Below are 19,234 nucleotides of genomic sequence, written 5' to 3'. Positions count from 1 at the left end.
ATTATTAAAATTTAAGCATCATATACTTTTCCCGTTCTACTTCCAACAAACAACTGGTACAGGAAAAATGGTAATTACACTTCAAACACAGTAGAGTAGAGAGTAGAGCGAAAAACATATTTTATTTATAGTATTTTTATGTATACATGGTGTTCCGTTGTGCTAGGCAGTAACCAGCTTCATTTTTTTAAATGGAATGCTATGAATATTTTTAGAAATTCTAATTATCCGCTTGATTTTAAGTATTTTTTTGTCACCATGGGGCATACGAAATTTGGAGTAGTTTTTGAAAAAAACGAATTTTCAGATCCGTGGAAGTGGTTAATATTGAATGCTTCGACCTATCTATGGCGAATATATATAATACACGGTGACAAATTGCCATAAATAATGTTTTTCATAATTTGAAAAACTTTTTTTTTTAATGGAACAATGGCGCACCTCGGGGAAGGAAGCCTTACCTCTGCATGCGGGGCTCTGCAGAGGTGGACCGTTTTTTTCCCTAGCTACTTGTGGGACCTATATGGAACCTGAAAAAGTTAAGAAGGAGAAGGGGCCCCAGGAGGCTTCAGCAAGCAGGGGCGTTCTCAGGAAGGTCCCCTACAAGGACGATCTGAGGAGGATCCCTAGGTCGCGAGCGGAGTGGAGGGCTCAGTACGAACCGGGAACACCACCTCGTCGACACACCTCCCCAGACACAGGAGTAAGGCGGAAAAAAGGAGGGCGAAGAAGAGGAATCTCGAGATGATGGTTCCGGAACCATGGACAGGCTTTCTTCCGGCCCCCAGGAATCCCACCACGCCGTCAACGGGGGGCTCCATAGGGGGCACACCGGGAAAGGCGGGCCGTCCCGGGGGGAGGACTCTGACAGGGGGCTCGGCCCTATGCGCAAGCGGGGGCGGGGGGACCTAAACTGGTGGTGGGTCTCAGAGGGCAGGAAACTAGCCTGTCTTCCGAGGACTTACCGCGTAAGCATGCAGGGGGGCAAAACACCCCTCCCCGGATACGCTTGGTTAGGCTGCGTAGGAGTCACCTCCTGATCGAAATGATGGATGAAGAAACCAGGGAGTGGGTTCACAGGGAGCTGAGCAACGTCTGGCCCTGGGGGCTCGCAAACCTGGTGGAGGTCGATCCAGAAGGATGGCGATCTGGATTCCGGGCCTGGGGGCGGGTGTCTCGAACGAGGCACTAGTTCGCTACCTGGCAGCGTAGAATGGCCTAGATTGGCGTGCTTGGAGGGTCTTGCAGAGGACGGAGGACGCGAGGGGCCCAAAGTTGGTGGTGGACGTGCACAAGAAATCGGCAATCGCCATCACGGCTAAGGGCTTCTGCCTGGCGACCCAGGTTAAAATGAACCTAGCGGCACCGAGGCCACAGGGGAATGAGGATGCCGCGGGGGCTCACACGAAGACGGCTCGTTGATGGTTCTGTTAGAGAGGCGGCGCTCACAGCTTCTGGGGAGGAGAATTCCGGATGGCCCTCAGAGGAAGGGAGAACCGAGGAGGAATCTCGGATGGAGGTGGACTGGGGATCTCCTCCACCAATCAGGAAGCGGGGCGGAGGGAGGTGCTACCTCTGGCTCAGATTCGACCTGAGGCTAGCATCGTGACCCTCACGTGGTATTAACGTAACATCTTCACGGGGATATACAACGTCCCACTTATGCAGAGAAATTTCGGAGGGTGGTACATCCATTGTACTGATCCAAGAGCCCTGGATTGCAAAATCAAGGGTTAGGGCTTATCTCTGGGAGGGTCGATGCTACATAGTGTCGACTCCTCAGAGGGCTGTTCCAGGGCTTGCATACTAACCATAGGGCTGGAGGCCTTTTTCCTAAGGGACAAGGTGTCCAGGGACCTGCTTCCTATTTCTGGTCACATCCCCCACTCGGGATGGCGAGAGGTAGGTAGTAGTCGTCTCTGCGTACTTTCCAGCTGCCCTCCGCAGGAGATCAGTAACTTGGTCTCCTACTGTAAGGAGGCGAATCTTCCTCTTTTGATTGGCTGCGATAGCAATGCTCACCACGTTCTGTGGGGCAGCGCGGCGACTAATCGAAGGGAGGGAGACCTCGTGGAGTTCATGGCCTCGGCAGGGCTGTAGGTAGCCAACAGAGGGGTAGAATCCACGTTTTTCATGACGGGTCGGAGCACGGTAATAGACTTGACACTCTGTACCAGGGCTCTGCCCCCGGAAAAAATTGGGTGGTGTGTCAGTGGGGAGGACTCTATGTCGGATCATAGATACATCACCTTTGGGTTGGAAATGGGTGTTCGGGAAACGGTTAAATTTAGGAACCCATGGGCAACAAACTGGGAAAGCGATTGGGAGGAGCTCGCTTGGCGCCTAGGGGGTTTACCAAGAAAACACCGGACATTGGAGGAGATTGTGGAGGCCGCCGACCGCGCCAGCTCCGCTATGATACCGGCTTTCGAGAAGAGCTGCCCTGACACAGAGGAGCATAGGGCGGACTCCTTGGTGGAGTGACCCTGCGGGAAGACTGGGTGTGGTCCGCAGGACCGGCGGTGGCGTCACAGCGGGATCAGCTTACATACTACAACAGTTGTTCACCACGCACTTCCCAGGGTCCGCTGATCCGGACACAGGAGGGAATGTTGAAGCCGCCACGGCAAGGAGGGTGGTTACCCATAGTAGACTGAGGTCTTTCAATCGTGGCAAGGTGGAGATGGTCATCTTCACCAGGAAAAGGAAGTTGGAGGTTAATCTCAACATTGCCTCCTTCTGCAAGCGGTAGCGTCAAGTACTTGGGGGTATGGTGGGACTCCAAGTTCCAGGCACGTATGAGATCAAGGATCAGGTCGACCTTTGGAGCTCTGTGGGCGTACCGGAGAGCGGTAGGGGGCACTTGGGGCCTGGGGTCAAAGATCATGCAGTGGATCTACGGTACTATGGTGGTGCCTATGCTTTCGCACGGGACAGTGGCAAGGTGGCCGGGGACCAAAAAAGCAGGAGCAAGGCTAGTTCTTGACAAACTGCAGGGATTGCCTTGCCTCTGTATAACGGGCACCATGAGTACGGCGCCCACGAGGACCCTAGAGGCTCTGGTGGGTTTGCCCTCTCTGGCGGATCGAGTGCGGATGAAGGCGGCCAGAACGGCTGTCAGGCTGGCGAACTGCGGGCTCTGGAGGGAGGGAACCTTCAATCGGGGCCTGTACGCCCAGGGATCGCGGGGTCATGGGCATGCCGAGTGACGTCATGATCCCGGCGATAATCTTCTTTGACAAATGGACCTTTCTCTTCCCATCAAGGGAAGAGTAGAGAGAGGGCAAAGTGGGCGCCTGGGATGGACTTGTCTGGTACACGGACGGGTCCAGAATGGGAGATTTGGCCGAAGCTGGAGCGTACTGCGAGATCGAGCTTGTCGATCCCTCTGGGTGAGTACTGCACTGTGTTTCATGAGCTATATTGATGGCAGCCAGAGAGGTGCTTCGGCTTAACCACGGAAGCAGGATGGTATTCTTCAGCTCGGAGGCAGCGGACGCCTTAGCCAGGGAGGGCTCCTTCCATAGCCATATGGGACCAGAGCCCCGCTTGGGGATCGCCCCGTGTGTGAAACCTGGGCGAGAGACCGGGCCGCGGTGGGCTGGAGGGCTGCTCCGGCAATGATGCAGGCGAGGCTTATGATGTATGGGCCCGCCCTCCCTCGGACCAGGGAGCTGCTTAGACTAACCAGAAGGGAATGTAGAGCACTAGCAGGGGCCCACACAGGAGGCAGGCTTAAGAGGCATCTTTGCGTGCTAGGCATTGGAGACGACCCGAAGTGCAGGTGTTGCATGGAAGGGGAGCTCACCTATTGCCCTGCTTTAACATGGCCAAGATTTGGAGTCTTCGGAACGGCTCTGATCGATCCGGACTCAGTGCACGGTATTGGGTTAAAGGAGTTGCTGACCTTCTATAGGAGGGGCGTCATTCTGGACGCCCTCTAGAGACGTCTGGGGGCACAACGGGCTCATCTGGTGCTTGGACGCTAGCGGGGGGTGCCCTTTAATACCAATACCAATACCAATAATCCATAAGAAATTCTTTGATTGTCATCCTCTTTTAACGATTGTGCATGATATTGTAAAGTATGCAACCATTCACAATGGCCATGGGAAAGGTACCAATACCATTTCGTTCCTCTGACATAAATATGACGTTTCTTTAGGAGCGAATAATGGTGGTCAACACCTCGAACAAGTTTATTGTAATTAATATTAATGCTTGGACGCCCGCGAGGTCGCCCCTCTTTAACACCAATACCAATACCACCCACTATATGATTTCATATATATATATATATATATATATATATATATATATATATATATATATATATATATATATATATATATATATATATATATATATATATATATATATATATTAATATATATATAAATATATATATATATATACCTACCTATATAATAGAAATAGAACTAATTACTTATTACTTATTGCTAATTACAAAAATTTATAAATACATATCCAATAACATTATTCGCCAGAATAGTTTGAATTTGTGCTATCCCTATCATCTAAGGATATAATTATTAATATATGACGTTGATCCAAGTTTTTTCAACTTGAAATTCATGATTAACGCATTCTTCCCAAGAGCTCTCGGGTATTAATTCACAATTAGTTTCAATTACATAAATAAATAATTATATTAATGCGTCTAACTTTGGTTTTTACTTCGGCCAATATAATTTCCGTAGGATTTAAATCACAGTGAGAGGGTGGGGTATATTACCGGACTTTTTTGTGTCTCGTCTACGAAATAAGTTCCATTTGGTTCTTAAAATTTCAACTAGTTGTTATTTTATATAATTAACTTCAAAATAAAGTTCATGCTGCCTAAGGAACTCTCGCAATACCTCGTATTTGGTGCTGATCTTTTGTAGTTTTTTGGCTAAAGTGCTGTGATAACTAGCATTATCATAAACTATTAGGCTGCCGGGTTATTTTTATATATTATATATATAATTTTTAAACCAATTTTTAAAAAGTTTACTGGTCATATCCTGCTGAAAGTAGCAAAAACCTGCAATCGGATCTATAAGTATAAAATGTATATTATCTTTCCTTTAGAAGTGGGTACATAAAAAGTGCAGTTGCATGAAGAATCTTTATAGTGGGTGTCGAAGCAAGTCTCGTCTAAATAATAAATATTTTGTTTTTTTGATGATTTTGATTTAATTTTTTTTGTCTCAATTCCATCAATCGTTGTTTCTCTTTAATGTCAATATTTTTAAAATCTAATACCGATATCGTGCAAAAATAGTCGCAGTTTTTCATGACGGTGATACGAGAAAAAAGGAAGAACTTAAAGCGTTTAGGGAACAGAAAAAAGCTATGATCTATCCTAGAGCCATAGAAATAAGAAAAAGGATATTTTTCGTTAATTTGACCGTTCGCAATATTACGAGCAATGCGAGGAGCAGATTTATCCATAAATATCAAAAAATACAGTTTTTATATGAAAAAACATCAACAGAATTGAACAAGAAATACCACCATAAACTAAATACATTTGTTTACGATATGTTGTTTGCATTATTGCAGTATATTATGCAACAAGTTTGCGAAATACCATTTTAGTTATGTTTGATTTGGCACGAACAGAGCGCTGTGTTAGCGACGTGCTGCAGACTATACTTTTTCTACGACAAGTGGTTTTCGGGTACATTTTTGCAAATCAGCACGAATATATTCACTAATTAATTTGTGACGTGACTTCCGCAAGTGACAAAGGCCGGAATTAAACTACAAAAATATATCGAAATCGTGCGATCGCTCCCAAACCGTGAGTAAACTGCCGAAAATGTCCAATGTGACAATGAGTTACGTATGTGACATCGGATATCGCACTACTGATGCGTGCATAGTTTGATATTTCACAGGAAAGAGTAGAAGAAACTTATTCAAAAGCAGATAGCCCTGTAATATTTCAAACAATAAGGGGAGATTTGGACCGTAAAGAAAGGGAGCCACTTCGGTGTTCGCACTAACCAAAACACAAACGATCTCAAGCTAGTGCTCCAAGTATACTTATAATTACCATTGCGTAAGAAATATTTCATCAGTATAAGTTTAAAGTAGACCTGTAACCTACGATTTCAGGTCTTCCCAGTGACGATGGTACTGTTAATCGGGTGAAGAGCGTTGTAAATAAAATCCCATTGTTATCAAAATAAATTTAATTGAAAATACATAAAAGCACCGGTCACCAACTTAAACTTGAATAAATCCGTAAAAAGCAACAAACAACAAATTATATCTAAGCAGCCCAGGAAACTCTCTGAACGTTCAATGGACCATGATTTTTGTACGTAGCGGATTTGGATATCCTTTAAATATTCCCTGTCGGATATAATATAAAATAATACAAAATTTAGGCGAGATGGATTATGGATTGGACTATGTAATACAAGTTGACGACTATATTGTGACACTATTTACAAATCTCCTGGATTCCTCCTGTATCCGTTCGTTTATAAATCACACTTGCCCACGTGTGGCAAATCATCCTGTTGGTTTCTTCAGAAAACAGTTTTAGTTAAGCTCCGAAGAAGTCAACAGGATAATTGACGAAATATAAGCAAGTTTGATTTATAAATTACCGACGCAGGAGAAATCCAGAAGATTTATAAATAATTAAATTTTTTTTGTAAAATTAACAAAACTGTTTAGTTAAGTCAAGATTTGCAAAATCAAGTCAGACCGATATAGTCATAATCCGTTACTATAATTTGAAACGATCGTTCTATATTTTATTTGTAAATATTTGTGGTATCATGTGACGTTACCGCCTAGAATTAACATGCATGCACAGTAAAAGAAGGATCGTTACTAGCTAAAGCGAAATTTAGTATGCATTATTTGATCCCAACCAAATATTGAATATTTCTTTCATGAATAATTCAATGTTTCTTAAAACAACCTACGTCGATTTCAAATGAAATTTGTATATGTGTTCCAAAAGTAATCCATATTTGGACTCCAAAAGTCATTCAGATTTCCAAATGTTTTACGTTTGGATTCCAAAACGACATTTAAAAGCTGACACTTGTAGAGTTGAATGGATATCCACAAGCTAGCCCAAGAGCCGCGGCAGCATATCTGTCCAGAATAGGCGTTTTTTTGGATTTCCAGTGGCTTAAAATATGGAATTTGGGTAAAGCAGGTTACTAGATAGGTGTGCGATGATTAGTTTAACTTCTAAATTTTGAATACCAACCAAACGCGGCTGTTAAAAACTGAAATCAGTATTGCCCGTATGAAATTCGGTCCATTTGTCGAATCTGTCGACAATCTCTGGAGTCATTTGCGACTTATAACCACCGATGGTTCCAGACCGCATAAAAGCGCCGTGGTGCCTGGTCAAGTTGAATTTTTTGTTCAACTCGGTAACCATTTCGTAATTTACTGCGGGATTGTTTTTCATGTTCTCGAAGCTTAAGTGGTTCGATAACGCGGCGACTTGCTCAGCGGACAAATTTTTGCCCAAAAATGAGGCGACCTTCCTAATGACGCCTGGTAGATCAAGCTTCATGTCTTCGTATTTAACGAAGAGTACATTTGACTGTTCCCTTTTTTCCCAGTAGCGTAGAACGTGGTCCCAGTAGGGCGCAAAATTCACTGAAACAGTGCAAACATTTTTCTTTTGTGGATAAAAAGTGCTAATTCTGTGCTGACAAGTAAAACTAGGAAGGTCATTTATAAATTCCATGAACCCAAAAATATTTTACACCCCAGGACTTGAATCTGTTATTAGTTATGGTTTAGTTGTCTGGTTTGGTGCGAACGAACTGACTTAACCATTAAAAGCATTTCGAAAGTGTACAGGGTGTTCCGAAATTAGTGGGCCAAAAAATTAAAATTAACAAACAATTCGGTTTCAAAGCCTACTTTCCAATTTTTTATGAATAAATAAGATGAGCATATAAAAAACTGCAACTTATTTTGGGCGAATAATATGAACCCACTACTAATTTCGACACCTTATACTGATTGAGGTAGGAATCTTATTAAAATTGGGTCTTAGGTTGTAATTTTGAAGTGGGTCGTATGTATTAGGATTAGCTTTAACATTCAAAATACACATAAAAATAAAAGACCTGAAAGTTGACAACAAAAAAAGGCTTTTGCAATTTAAATACTTCCCCAAAGCGTGAAAAATTATCCTAACACACAATAGGAATGTAGAAACCAATATCGTGTAGCATTTATTATTATTATTATCATTATTATTATTATTATTATTATTATTACTATTATTATTATTTTTTCTTATTAGGGTAGCAGCTTTAGTGGGGTTTATTAACCAGTCACTAAAGTTGGGGGGGGAAGGTTTATGTCTCCGGGATATTCAGGGTCTTTCGGACGATTTTGCAAGTTTCAAGTATTACGGACTTTTGCATTTTTGTAACGATGGTTTTATTCGTTATATTCAGTCTTTCCAGGTATCCTGCAAGCTTCTTGGTAACTAGCCCAGTGGCCGATATAATTACAGGGATAACATGTACTGCTTTTAGGGTGAGTATTTTTTTATATTCCTCTGCCAAGTCGTAATACTTATTAATTTTTTCTCTCTCTTTCTGTTCCAGGTTGTGGTCCGAGGGATGTGAGACGTCGATGAAATACGCCTTTTTATTAGCCTTATCCAGCAGAATAATGTCTGGTCTGTTGCTGGCTATTGGTTTATCTGTTACTATAGGTGTATCCCAGTATAGCCGATAATTTTCGTTCTCAAGAACTGGAGCTGGTATGTATTTAAAATATGGACTGTATTTTCCCTCTCCTAGGTTGCATAGCATTGCTAGTTCTTGGTGTACAATATTTGTTGTTAAATTGTGCCTTTTGGTGTATTTTATTATTATTATTATTATTATTATTATTATTATTATCATTATTGTTGCTCTCGATGAATGTTATTAGAATGTGTTTGATCTTGCGTCATTTTCATTTACAGATGTAACTTGTGCATTTTTTGTTCTTATAATGTATTTAATTAAAATTAAAAATTTAACTATGACGAATTAAAGAAATATAGGATAATAGGCGAAGTATTATCCAAAAAGAGTTTTTAAACTTTCTTATACAAAGAAAACGAAAAAACACATCAATCTAAACAATATATAGCTTAAAAATTCTACTCGTAATGTGTTGATTAATTTATTAATTACCTAAAAGATACAACCTTTTTAGACAAATAAGACGCCTGATGAGTTTTTAATGTTTTAGGTAAGATTGATGGGGTGAAGGAATCTCAAAGATTTACGCTTTAGGTATTTCTGTGTGCATATAACACGTTTTCTAAGAAATTTATGGGAGCTGACACAGCCACACAGTTTTGTGAATTGTATGTTAGTATCCATCCATAGCCCCAGATTTTTTGCTTCAGTTTTAAACTCTATATCAACCTCATCGATTGTGTTCCTGTGATTTCTGACGTAGTCTACCTATTTTTGTGGCCTAAAGAATTAAGGCACTAACTCATTGGTGTTAAGTTTAAGATATATAGAATGGAGAGTTTAGGCCCTCGTTAATCTTTATAGATTTATAGTTGCATCATTTGCTTGAAAAGAGAAAGTAGTTGTAAATCATAAGAGTAATTTAGAAGTAAAGTCAAATTGTATGTTAAGTAGAGTAGAGGTCCCAAAATCGAGCCTTGTGGTACTCCCTGTGTTACAGAAAAGGTGCTAGATTTACATGTTTGCATGTTACCACCGTACAAACTGTTTACAGGTACAAAGTTCTTTTTTTAAATATGATTTATTTGATTGGGCCAGAATCAGTCTCACTAAAACACTTTTTCTAATTCCTTACAACAAAACTGCAGTAACTAGCTTTTAAGCATTTAACCTTTAGGTTCCTGTACTGATAGTAATGTTGGCGCTGGAATTACTAGTACATAGTTCAAAATCATTGATATCAGGAAGTAGAAACAGCATTGCCAGCGAAAAAATGTCTGTAATTTCCAATAAAAATATCATTAATGCATGCAATAAACAAATGAGGACTTAATAAGCTCTCTTGAGAAAATCCATTTAACAATTCCCTACATTTTGAGCTATAACTTTTAGTTCCATCGCTGAACTTGAATTCATTTCTTTCAAAAAGACTTATTACCACGAAAACCATGACTATATAATTTGTTAAGCAGCAGATTAATATTTATAACTTGAAAAGCAGTGCGAATAACCAACAATATACCGGCTGTCTTTCGATGTTGATCTAAATTGACAAGAACATGATTTGCTTTTCACATGAAAGCAATCTGCTTAAGAAAAAATATTTTACAAATGGGAATAATCCTTTCCTGCATACAAGAGCTTCGGTTGGTTAAATTGAAACACAAAGACATATGCTTTTTATCGGTCCTAAAATACTACAGTATTAGGTGTAAGCCTGGTTATAAAGCCGAAAATAAGATTTGAAATTTAGGATAATTTCGAGGTAGAGTTAACTTAGTGAGATATACTATTTACAAAACTTCTGGATTCCTCTTGCGTCAGTTGTTGTTGAATCGAGTTTGCTGACGTTTCGCCAATTATTCTGTTGGCATCTTTCGCGCATAATTCAAAACTCAACTCCAAAAATAGTTTTAGTTAAGCTCTGAAGATGCCAACAGAATGATTGGCGAAACGTCAGCAAGTTCGATTCAAAAACAACCAATGCAGGAGGAATCCAGAAGTTTTGTAAATACTATTACAGTAGCCTGTAGAAGTTTCATTGAAAATTTAGCGAGATGTAGTTACAGAATTTTTTCTGTGATCATTGTATAGTTTTCTCTGGATAGTGTAAGCTAATTAAGATGTGATTCTAATAAATAATAAATAAATAAATCAACGAGACTTACGTTTTCCCGCTAAGAATAATCGTACAAAGTCATCAAAGGTCCCGGTGTATCCCTCCAGAGCCCTCGAGTGATGATAATAAGATACGCAAGTGTCTTTTGGATTTCTGGCAACGTATATTATCTGCAATTATGAAAAAATATAAATTTCAATGAATTAAATATTTGATAGTATCAAACACTAAATTTACCTATATAGAGTGGCGCACTAGTGCCAAAAGTATTACTTTTTTCGAAAAAATGTTCCAATTAGTCTCGCATAGATTCGAAAAATTATCTCAAATATACGGGTTGTTGCAATACAAAATAGATTTTTTAAATTGAACTCATAATATCCAATAATATTATTGGATCGTAATGTAGGCAAATTAGTTAAGAGTTCAGTAAAACATTTAAGCAATTATTGCGTACAGCGGATTTTCTAAAATTTTCTCAACTTAATTAATATAATCTATCTAACTACGTTATCGTGTTCAGTTATTGCGCCTCGACGACTTTTTTTAGATTTATAGTTTCATTATAAAGTAAAATGGTGAATTCACATTTAAAATTTGCATAATACCTAAGTATGACTTAAAAATCACAATTTATAATTTTCAAAATCTTTGACGTCTAAAACAGACAATTTGCGCACACCTGATCAATACATTATTGCATATTGCATTGCAAATTTTAGATGTTATTGGAGAATATTTTATACAAAAATGTAAAAAAATATAGTTTCTAGTTTGCGAAGTTGGTAAGACTTTAAAAAACTGATTAGATGAAAAACTTCTCGCTAAAGCATTTCATTTTAATTAAGGTCCATTTTTAATATTGAGAAGGATTGATGGGAAATAAGCAATTCGTAGGAAACCATGTTCTTGATAATATTTTCTAAGCAATTTTTTGGGCGATTAGTAATACTCAAAAATTTACAGTGTTCCATTAGAAAATACATATTTTTGAATTGCTAGTCGTTTATGAAACACCATACTTCTCGGATTTTTTTTTTATTTGTCTTGTGATTTGGTGCAACATCTGTCAAGACACTCGTTTTTAAAATCAGGAATATATAAAAATTTTCCAAGCTATTGCGCCACCTTGTATGTCATATTAATTTAATTTAACTTACGGCGGGCTAATAACCAACAACGAAACTGTAGTGGCTTCTTTGGGCAAATATATGTTAATGGCCATGTTAACCAGGCTAACGTTTCGGGGCCTAGATCCGAGTCATCTTCAGAGCTTTTATTTATAAATAATGACATAAATCATAGTCACTGTTGGAGAGTGCTATGGTGTAATTTTATATGGAATGTTTTTTGTGGTTATCGTTACTTAAGTTTGGTTTTAAAAGTAATAACATAAAAGATGGCCGCAGTTGCCAGTGATTTGGTACTACCATCTTGCACACTTGTTATGGAATGTGAAGAAGAAGAAGAAGAAGAATGGAGAAACGTCAACAAGTTCGATTCATGAAAAACAGCAGCAGTAGGAATCCAGAAAAGTTGTAATTAAATGTTTTGTTTTAAGCTCTTGTAGTCGCTTTGTAAATTTAAAGCGTCACTCAAACCAGCGAACTATTTCTTAACTTCAAACACAATTCTCTAATGTAATGGAATGTAAATTGTTTTGTTTTTTTTTTTATAATATGCATATTGGTAAGATGTATGAAGTTTTCGATGTTCCAAACAATTTCTCAAATAACACTTTTCTTCTCAATTTCCAAGGCGCATATTCTATTTGTCACATCCAGGACAAACACTTTTTGAAGCATTATTATTATTAGACTACCCCTGCATATTGCAAACTAACTGTTTTGACGTATACGAGCAAAACGAACGTTGCGTAATTTGCAGTAAAATGATACGCGCAATCGTAAAACGATTAAACAGATCATCACTAAACTAAATATACCGGTTGGAAATAATTAGTGGAACTTATGTTTACCTTGGGATTTTTGCGACCACTTTGAATATCAAGAGGTAAAAGGTGGAATGGCAAGTGAGTTTTGATACACGCTGGGTTTTCTTGCTCCTTCACAAATTTCAGCGAATCTTGCAAAAATGGTGGGGGTACGAAATCTTTGTTGTTCCTCATAAGGTTTCTGAAGTCGTAAATTGCAGATACTCTAGAAACAAGGTTTTATTTTATAGTAATATTCTAACAGGTTGCATATACATAAATCGATAAAAATTGAAACCTTCATAAACTAAATATTTAATCTCTGATATCCGTAAAATCATGCTTCATATTATAGATTGTAACGTTTTACCAAATTGAAAATTAGTCTAGAGCAAGTATGTCTTGGAATGTTCTTATTCTCATCATGAAAGTAAGAGCTTTCTTTACTCACTCTGCATATAATTTTTGAATAGAATTATATACAGTCTTAGTGATAGTATTTTCAATCCAATGCCGAAAGAAGTCAGGATGTGTCATTCAGTAAAAGACTATAAAGCTGACTACTAACCAGCTCGTTAGCAAGAGACAATGATGGTAACAAATTGTTACTGAAAAAAGTAGCAGACTGGCTAATGGCATATATTCAGATGAATCACTACTGGATTAAGAAGAAGTTCATAATCAAGGAAATTAATAAATTCCAGATTACAAATACAAATCCTGATGTAATATTAGAAAACTCTAATGACTATTCAAAAACTATATGCTCAAAGATCGACAACACCCTATCTAGAACATTTTTGGTTCGGAAACGTGTTAAGGCGCGTTAACTACATAAAAATAAGGATAATAATCAACTATGAACAAGAAAGTGCTCTACAACCACACCAGTTGGTAAATTGAGAAATCTTCAGAAATATTCGTCTCTGTCAACCTGAAAGTTGCTGATACATTCAATTAAGCAGATCCAAATCAAAACCTCAGAGAAGAAGTAAGGATATATTTACAACTTAACAAAGCCAGCAAGAGAAGTTAACAGACGAAAATGACGACAATAAATTGCTACACACACTGGATAGTTGCAGCAATACAGATGAATCACTACTGAATTAAGAAGAAGCGCTGCATTTTTCTCTTCATGTAGTTTCTTTGTGTTAGTTCACAACAAAAGATTATAGTCAAAAAAATTTAGAAATTCTAGATTGCAAATACAAATTCTAGAGTGATATTGGAATAATGTAATGCTAATTAAACAATTATATGCAGTCTTAAAGATCGACAACACTTTCTCTACAGAATTCTTGGCTCAGAAAGGTATTAAGCCTTTGTTAAGCTGTTGTTAAGTACTTTCTTTGTTTTTGAGATATGGATTGTGAAAAATCTACATAAAAATCATAAACATAATTACCAAATAGGAACAAGAATGTGCTCCACAACCACACTTGAGCAAATCAATGGTATCTTCAGTCAAATGCTGAAAGAAGTCAGGATATGTCGACGACTATGGAGCCTATGAAGCCGATTACTAATCAGATGGACGACACCATTGACAACTTAACGGATCCAGTATGAGAGGCTAACAGTAGGCAATCACTGCCAACAAATTGTTACTCAAAAAGAAGCAGGCTGGATAACGACAGAAATTCAGCTGAATCACTACTGGATTAAGAAGAAGCGCTGCGTTTGTGACTTCATGTAGTTTCTTCCGTGTTGGTTCTCAAGAAAAGATTATAGTTAAGGAATTCGAGGAATTCCAGATTAAAAATACAAATCCTTGTAATGTTAGTTAGTGTAACGAAATTGAGCAATTTCAGATTGTAAATACAAATTGTGATGTCATATTAAAATAATCCTAAAGTTATATTAGAGTTAAGCAAAAAAAAACTCGTCTTGCTAAATTTGAATAATACTTTTGGATAATCATCAGTACTTGCCGAAAAAATGAATACAATTTTTTGTGCTGCAATATTTTGACAACAGCTTTACAAAACGGTAGCAATATTTCTGAAATCGCGATCATTATTTTTATTTATAATGATCACAAAATAAGTTTGCGCAATATAAATTAATTCTAATTTTTTACGAAAACCTGAATAAACGTAAATATTTAAAAAATGTTTTCCCTTACTCAAGAAATGGCGATCTTTGCCCTAGGTTTACTTGTCCGCCTTCGAAATCCAGATCATGCATTATCATCCAAACCATTTCTTGTGTCCAAGTGGTTCCTAAAATTTAAAAAAAAAAAACAAGAAAGTCAAAAATGTTTTATAATAGTGCTATTAATTATTATAGGAAAAAAAATCGATTTTATTAGAAAACGTAATTATTTTTATTGGCCACGTATTTTAGTCAAAGTTGCAGCTAAATTTTTTCTAGTCATTTACATAATTTTACAATTACATTTTACATAATTAGTAAACACATTGTTTTTTGTTTGAAAAACATTTATCGAAGAAACAGCAAACTGAATTTGATACCGGGAATTTATGGATCAGGACAATCAGCAACAGAGATAGTTTAGAATTCAAAGCCGGCACTCTCAAGAGTAAATTTGTTTAGAAACATTGATCACGTACGTGATTTACTTACAGGATGAAATGATCATTAATTAGATTGAACGCTCAATAAGAATACAACAATTACACAGTACAACAATTCAACAATTTTCAAAATTTTTCAAATTAACGATTGTCCTATTGCCTATAGTTTCAATGTGGGCTGAATATTGTATATCTGTGACTTCTGTGGTAATTTCAAAATAACCGTATTTTACTCTGCGAAATCCAAAAACGTCGTCAAAATAATATTTGAATTAACAAAAAGGCTTACTAAAGCACATGTTCTTTAAATATTTATTTCGTTATTCTATTTAACGTAGGCCTTGAGTAAAACAATTAATATATAATATACGATGAAACCGTCAAATACATGTAATGTAATTAATTGTCATGAAATACTCGTTAAACGAGAGACTCCAGATTGTTGCGTTGTTTTGATAGTCCGAAAATGTCAGCGGAACAAGAAAACTAAAAAATAAAGGAAAAATTATTACCATTACCGCAGCTTCTAATAACAGAAAATTTTCTAAAATTGTGAATGTATTTGAATAATTGAACTGAAAGCAACTTAAAAGAACCAACCTACAACAATGGCTAATCAAAATATATCTGTCTACTATCTACTTTCCCATTCCCGCACTAATTATGTGTACCAAAGTGTCACTTTAAGAGGTCACACTATGGCGAGTCACTTGGTTCCGTAGTCACGAGTTTGGGAAGGATCGGATATTTTCACAGTACAGTATGCAACATGTTGATAAACTTCTTCGTTCACTCGTTTATTAAACACTCGCGCTGCTAGTGTAAAAACAAACTCGTGACTAAAGTTTCGTTGGTCAAACTTGTTGCAGAATATACTATTCTTAACTTTCAAAATCAGGAAATAATAAAGTAGATAAATATATATTCTTTTATTCCACAATTTTCATTTATACATTTGCATTATCCACATAATTATAAGCAAATGTAATGTTTGGGATCGTAGACTACATATTGCGCAAGCAAATTTCGAAATTATGTAATATCCGGATGCTAACGGCTTTTGCTCTCCGAGAACGAGGTGCATTCTAATAATAGTTACATACACATTTCCTGTATACTGCTTAAGATGGAGATAGACCTACCTCAGAACAAAAAATTTTGTATTATTCTTATAGAAAGTTATTACGTAATAACGTTTACTGTTTACGGCCGTAAGTTCTCACGGATTAAACAATGCACGTGTTGGTGATTATAATAAAAAAACATTTTTTTCATGTACAACACCCTCTTTTTCATTTATATATACTTATACTAATATTGTTGTACCTTTGTACCAAAGCATTATAAAAATTTCCCTTTTTATAAAGAACCCCTAATAAAACCAAACTTAACCATTTTTATATTCGAACCATGTTTTTATCTATGAAATAAATCTAAAATAATAAATGCCATTCTCATCAAAGCGAATATAGAATAGGTAATTTAAGTTATCACCCGTGATAGTATTCAAGCTAAAATGTTTTTTGTGTTTTTTTTTTAGTCAATTTAGACAAGTTGCATTTTTTTAGTGGCAACAAACCAGTTCTAGCCACGCAATATTAAGATTTGCCCAAATTTGACGCCAAAACAAGAAGACCTAAGATTTTTTTTAGACAGAATTTATGGAACCCCGAAAATTATTTTTTTATTGAAAACATATCTATATAAAACTACTAGTTCGGTTTTATTTTACCTTGGGAATTGGCAGAAGAATAATTTTTTTATAACAATATTACAATTTCAATTTTCAGTATAATAATAATAATATAATAATAATAATAAATATCACACTAAACAGAAAAGTCATGGTCCTGCATATATTCATGAATATACTAATAGGTTTTTGCATGGACCTTTTTTCCTGTTTTTTAGGGGTTTAGCACTCATATACTAAGCGTTTCTTTCTCGTGAGTGTAACGGCAATAGTGTTGCTTTTCTACCTCGTAATCAAACTACTAAAAAAACGTCAGAATTTTTAAACCAACGAAATGTTCACATAATCCAGCTCTGTCCAGCCTTAATATTATTCTAATAGCTTTCTTCTGTAGGATAAAATGATTGTTAGTGTAAACTGGTCATTTTATGCATTAAATATCCCAATAAACAGGCGATTCGCTTAAACTGAATCAGGAAGGAGAAGAAAAAATATCATCAGGAACTGAATTTTTCAATAACTAAGTTGATGTTAAAATACAGAACGGCAGGGTTATCATTGTTCTGCGGCATATTTTAAAGTTAGCTATCTAGAAATAAAAGTCCTATACAAGGTGCAATTTGAAAAATATTGTGCTTTAAAAAAGAATCTTTGACATCATGTAAATTGGACACTAAATATTGGAAGTATATTTTGACAAATGTTTTTTAATTTGATTTTTTCTTGGTTTAACGAATTTGAAATACAACAAAATTACAGGACGAGCCGGAAAGACTTTTCAACCCATTAATGGCAGATCCTTTATGTGAAATTATTATGTCGTTTTTTTATTTAAAATTTTCATTTAATTTTCATTTTAATACATATTTTGTTGAAACTTGGTATGTGTAATTGTCTTGTTTGTTTTGGTTTGGTTTGTAAATAAAAATCTGATATCGTCAGGAAAAAAGGTTTCCCTCTAGCCAATTACTTGATTCCTTGTGAATTTTTAATGACAATTGTGCTTTCTGAGATATCGTAGACTAACTAATAAATTAAAATTTAAAACACAGAATATCAAATTTAAATTAAAATTAAATGTTCTACATGTCTGCTTTCTTCGTTAGTATGTATGAGCGCAATATTAATATTTGATTCCACAACGGAACACAATTTAAATTTTGTCATTTTTGTCTACAAATGTTATCAAAAATACACAAGAGGGAAAAAATTATGTAGCGTAAGAGTTTGTTAAACCCCTGTTTTGTACCAATACACCGTTTTAATTATAAGATTTAAATTTATATCACAATGATAGATACCAAGTATCAAAAATACATCGAAAACGAGAATATTTATAAATTAAGTTTCTTCTAATTTGTTTTAATTATTTATTTCTTATTTTTTTATTTTTATTTTTTTTAATTATGTTCGACCCCCTGTATTTTAAAAACCGGTGGCAAAAATCAAAACGGCATAATTAAAAGCAAGGCAATGTTTTTACTTTTATTTTATTACATCTTCAAACATTAATAAACATAGTTTTAATTTTGTGAAAAATGGTTTAAAAATGTTCAATTCGAACTCTTCAGAAGAAGAACGTATATTTTTTACTCACCCGTCTTTGGAAAACTGCAAATCCAAACGTCATCTTCGTTTACCTCGAAGTTTAAGATTTGTTCGTGCAAATCTTCAAACCGTTTAGGCATTGTCGTCCCATCGATTGTTACGTATCCGAACCGAAAATTATTTGTGAAATGTTTTCGCAGAATGTCATCTAGTTCTTCATTGTTAAAATTCTCTTGGTTTGACGCAACCATTCTGGTAATCGTATATAAAGCGCTTTTGATCGGACTGAAGTAATGTTTTCTTGGGTGATTATTTTATATCAGCCATTCGATGCCGTCTTTATTTGTTTGGCTTTAGAAAGGATATTATGAAATCTTACTCGCAGAGATGATATAGACAAATATAAGCGGTGGAGTTTGGGTATCGTTGTAGAGAGAAGTATTAAGATTGGAGACTATAGTGTACAGTTTTTTGTAATAATTCTGAATAATTTTCATTAGAAAGGTTATTTGTAATGGTACCTCTCATTGTTCATGGCCATTGTTTGCCGAAGGAGTTAAACAGAAACACAATACTCTTGTTAAAGTTACTGGATAAAAATGCTTTAGTAAAAAACTTAGAAACCAAGGAATGGAACGATATTTACTCCGCTACTAATACTAATAACGCCACAGAAAGGTTTGTAAACAAATTAAAACACTA

At 36.5% G+C, this 19,234-nt stretch overlaps 1 protein-coding gene across 1 annotated transcript; it reads right to left on the bottom strand.

Annotated features, from left to right (window-relative positions):
• Window positions 1-5,990: 5,990 nt before the first annotated feature.
• LOC132703933 (luciferin sulfotransferase-like) lies at window positions 5,991-18,913 on the bottom strand. The gene is made up of 5 exons (XM_060673490.1): window positions 18,582-18,913; window positions 14,880-14,976; window positions 12,797-12,977; window positions 10,868-10,988; window positions 5,991-7,644 (listed from the first exon to the last, which is right to left on the bottom strand). The coding sequence occupies exons 1-5, from the start codon at window positions 18,781-18,783 to the stop codon at window positions 7,256-7,258; spliced, it is 990 nt and encodes a 329-aa protein (XP_060529473.1). The 5' UTR covers window positions 18,784-18,913; the 3' UTR covers window positions 5,991-7,255.
• Between the last annotated feature and the right edge of the window lie 321 nt (window positions 18,914-19,234).

The sequence above is a fragment of the Cylas formicarius genome, unplaced genomic scaffold (assembly GCF_029955315.1).
Source record: "Cylas formicarius isolate icCylForm1 unplaced genomic scaffold, icCylForm1.1 PGA_scaffold_6__28_contigs__length_40554024, whole genome shotgun sequence".
Classification (NCBI taxonomy): domain Eukaryota; kingdom Metazoa; phylum Arthropoda; class Insecta; order Coleoptera; family Brentidae; genus Cylas; species Cylas formicarius.
The sequence above is the reverse complement of the archived record's forward strand: the minus strand, read 5'-3'. Positions and strand labels throughout refer to the sequence as shown.

What these genes read in the sequence shown, in the direction of transcription:
- LOC132703933 (XM_060673490.1), bottom strand. Translation starts at nt 18,783, where the DNA reads ATGGTTGCGTCAAACCAAGAGAATTTTAACAATGAAGAACTAGATGAC. An exon ending in CAAAGATCGCCATTTCTTGA is followed by an intron (nt 12,978 to 14,879) that starts GTAAGGGAAAAC and finishes CCTTGTTTCTAG; the next exon opens with AGTATCTGCAATTTACGACT. An exon ending in GTGGTCGCAAAAATCCCAAG is followed by an intron (nt 10,989 to 12,796) that starts GTAAACATAAGT and finishes TCATAATTGCAG; the next exon opens with ATAATATACGTTGCCAGAAA.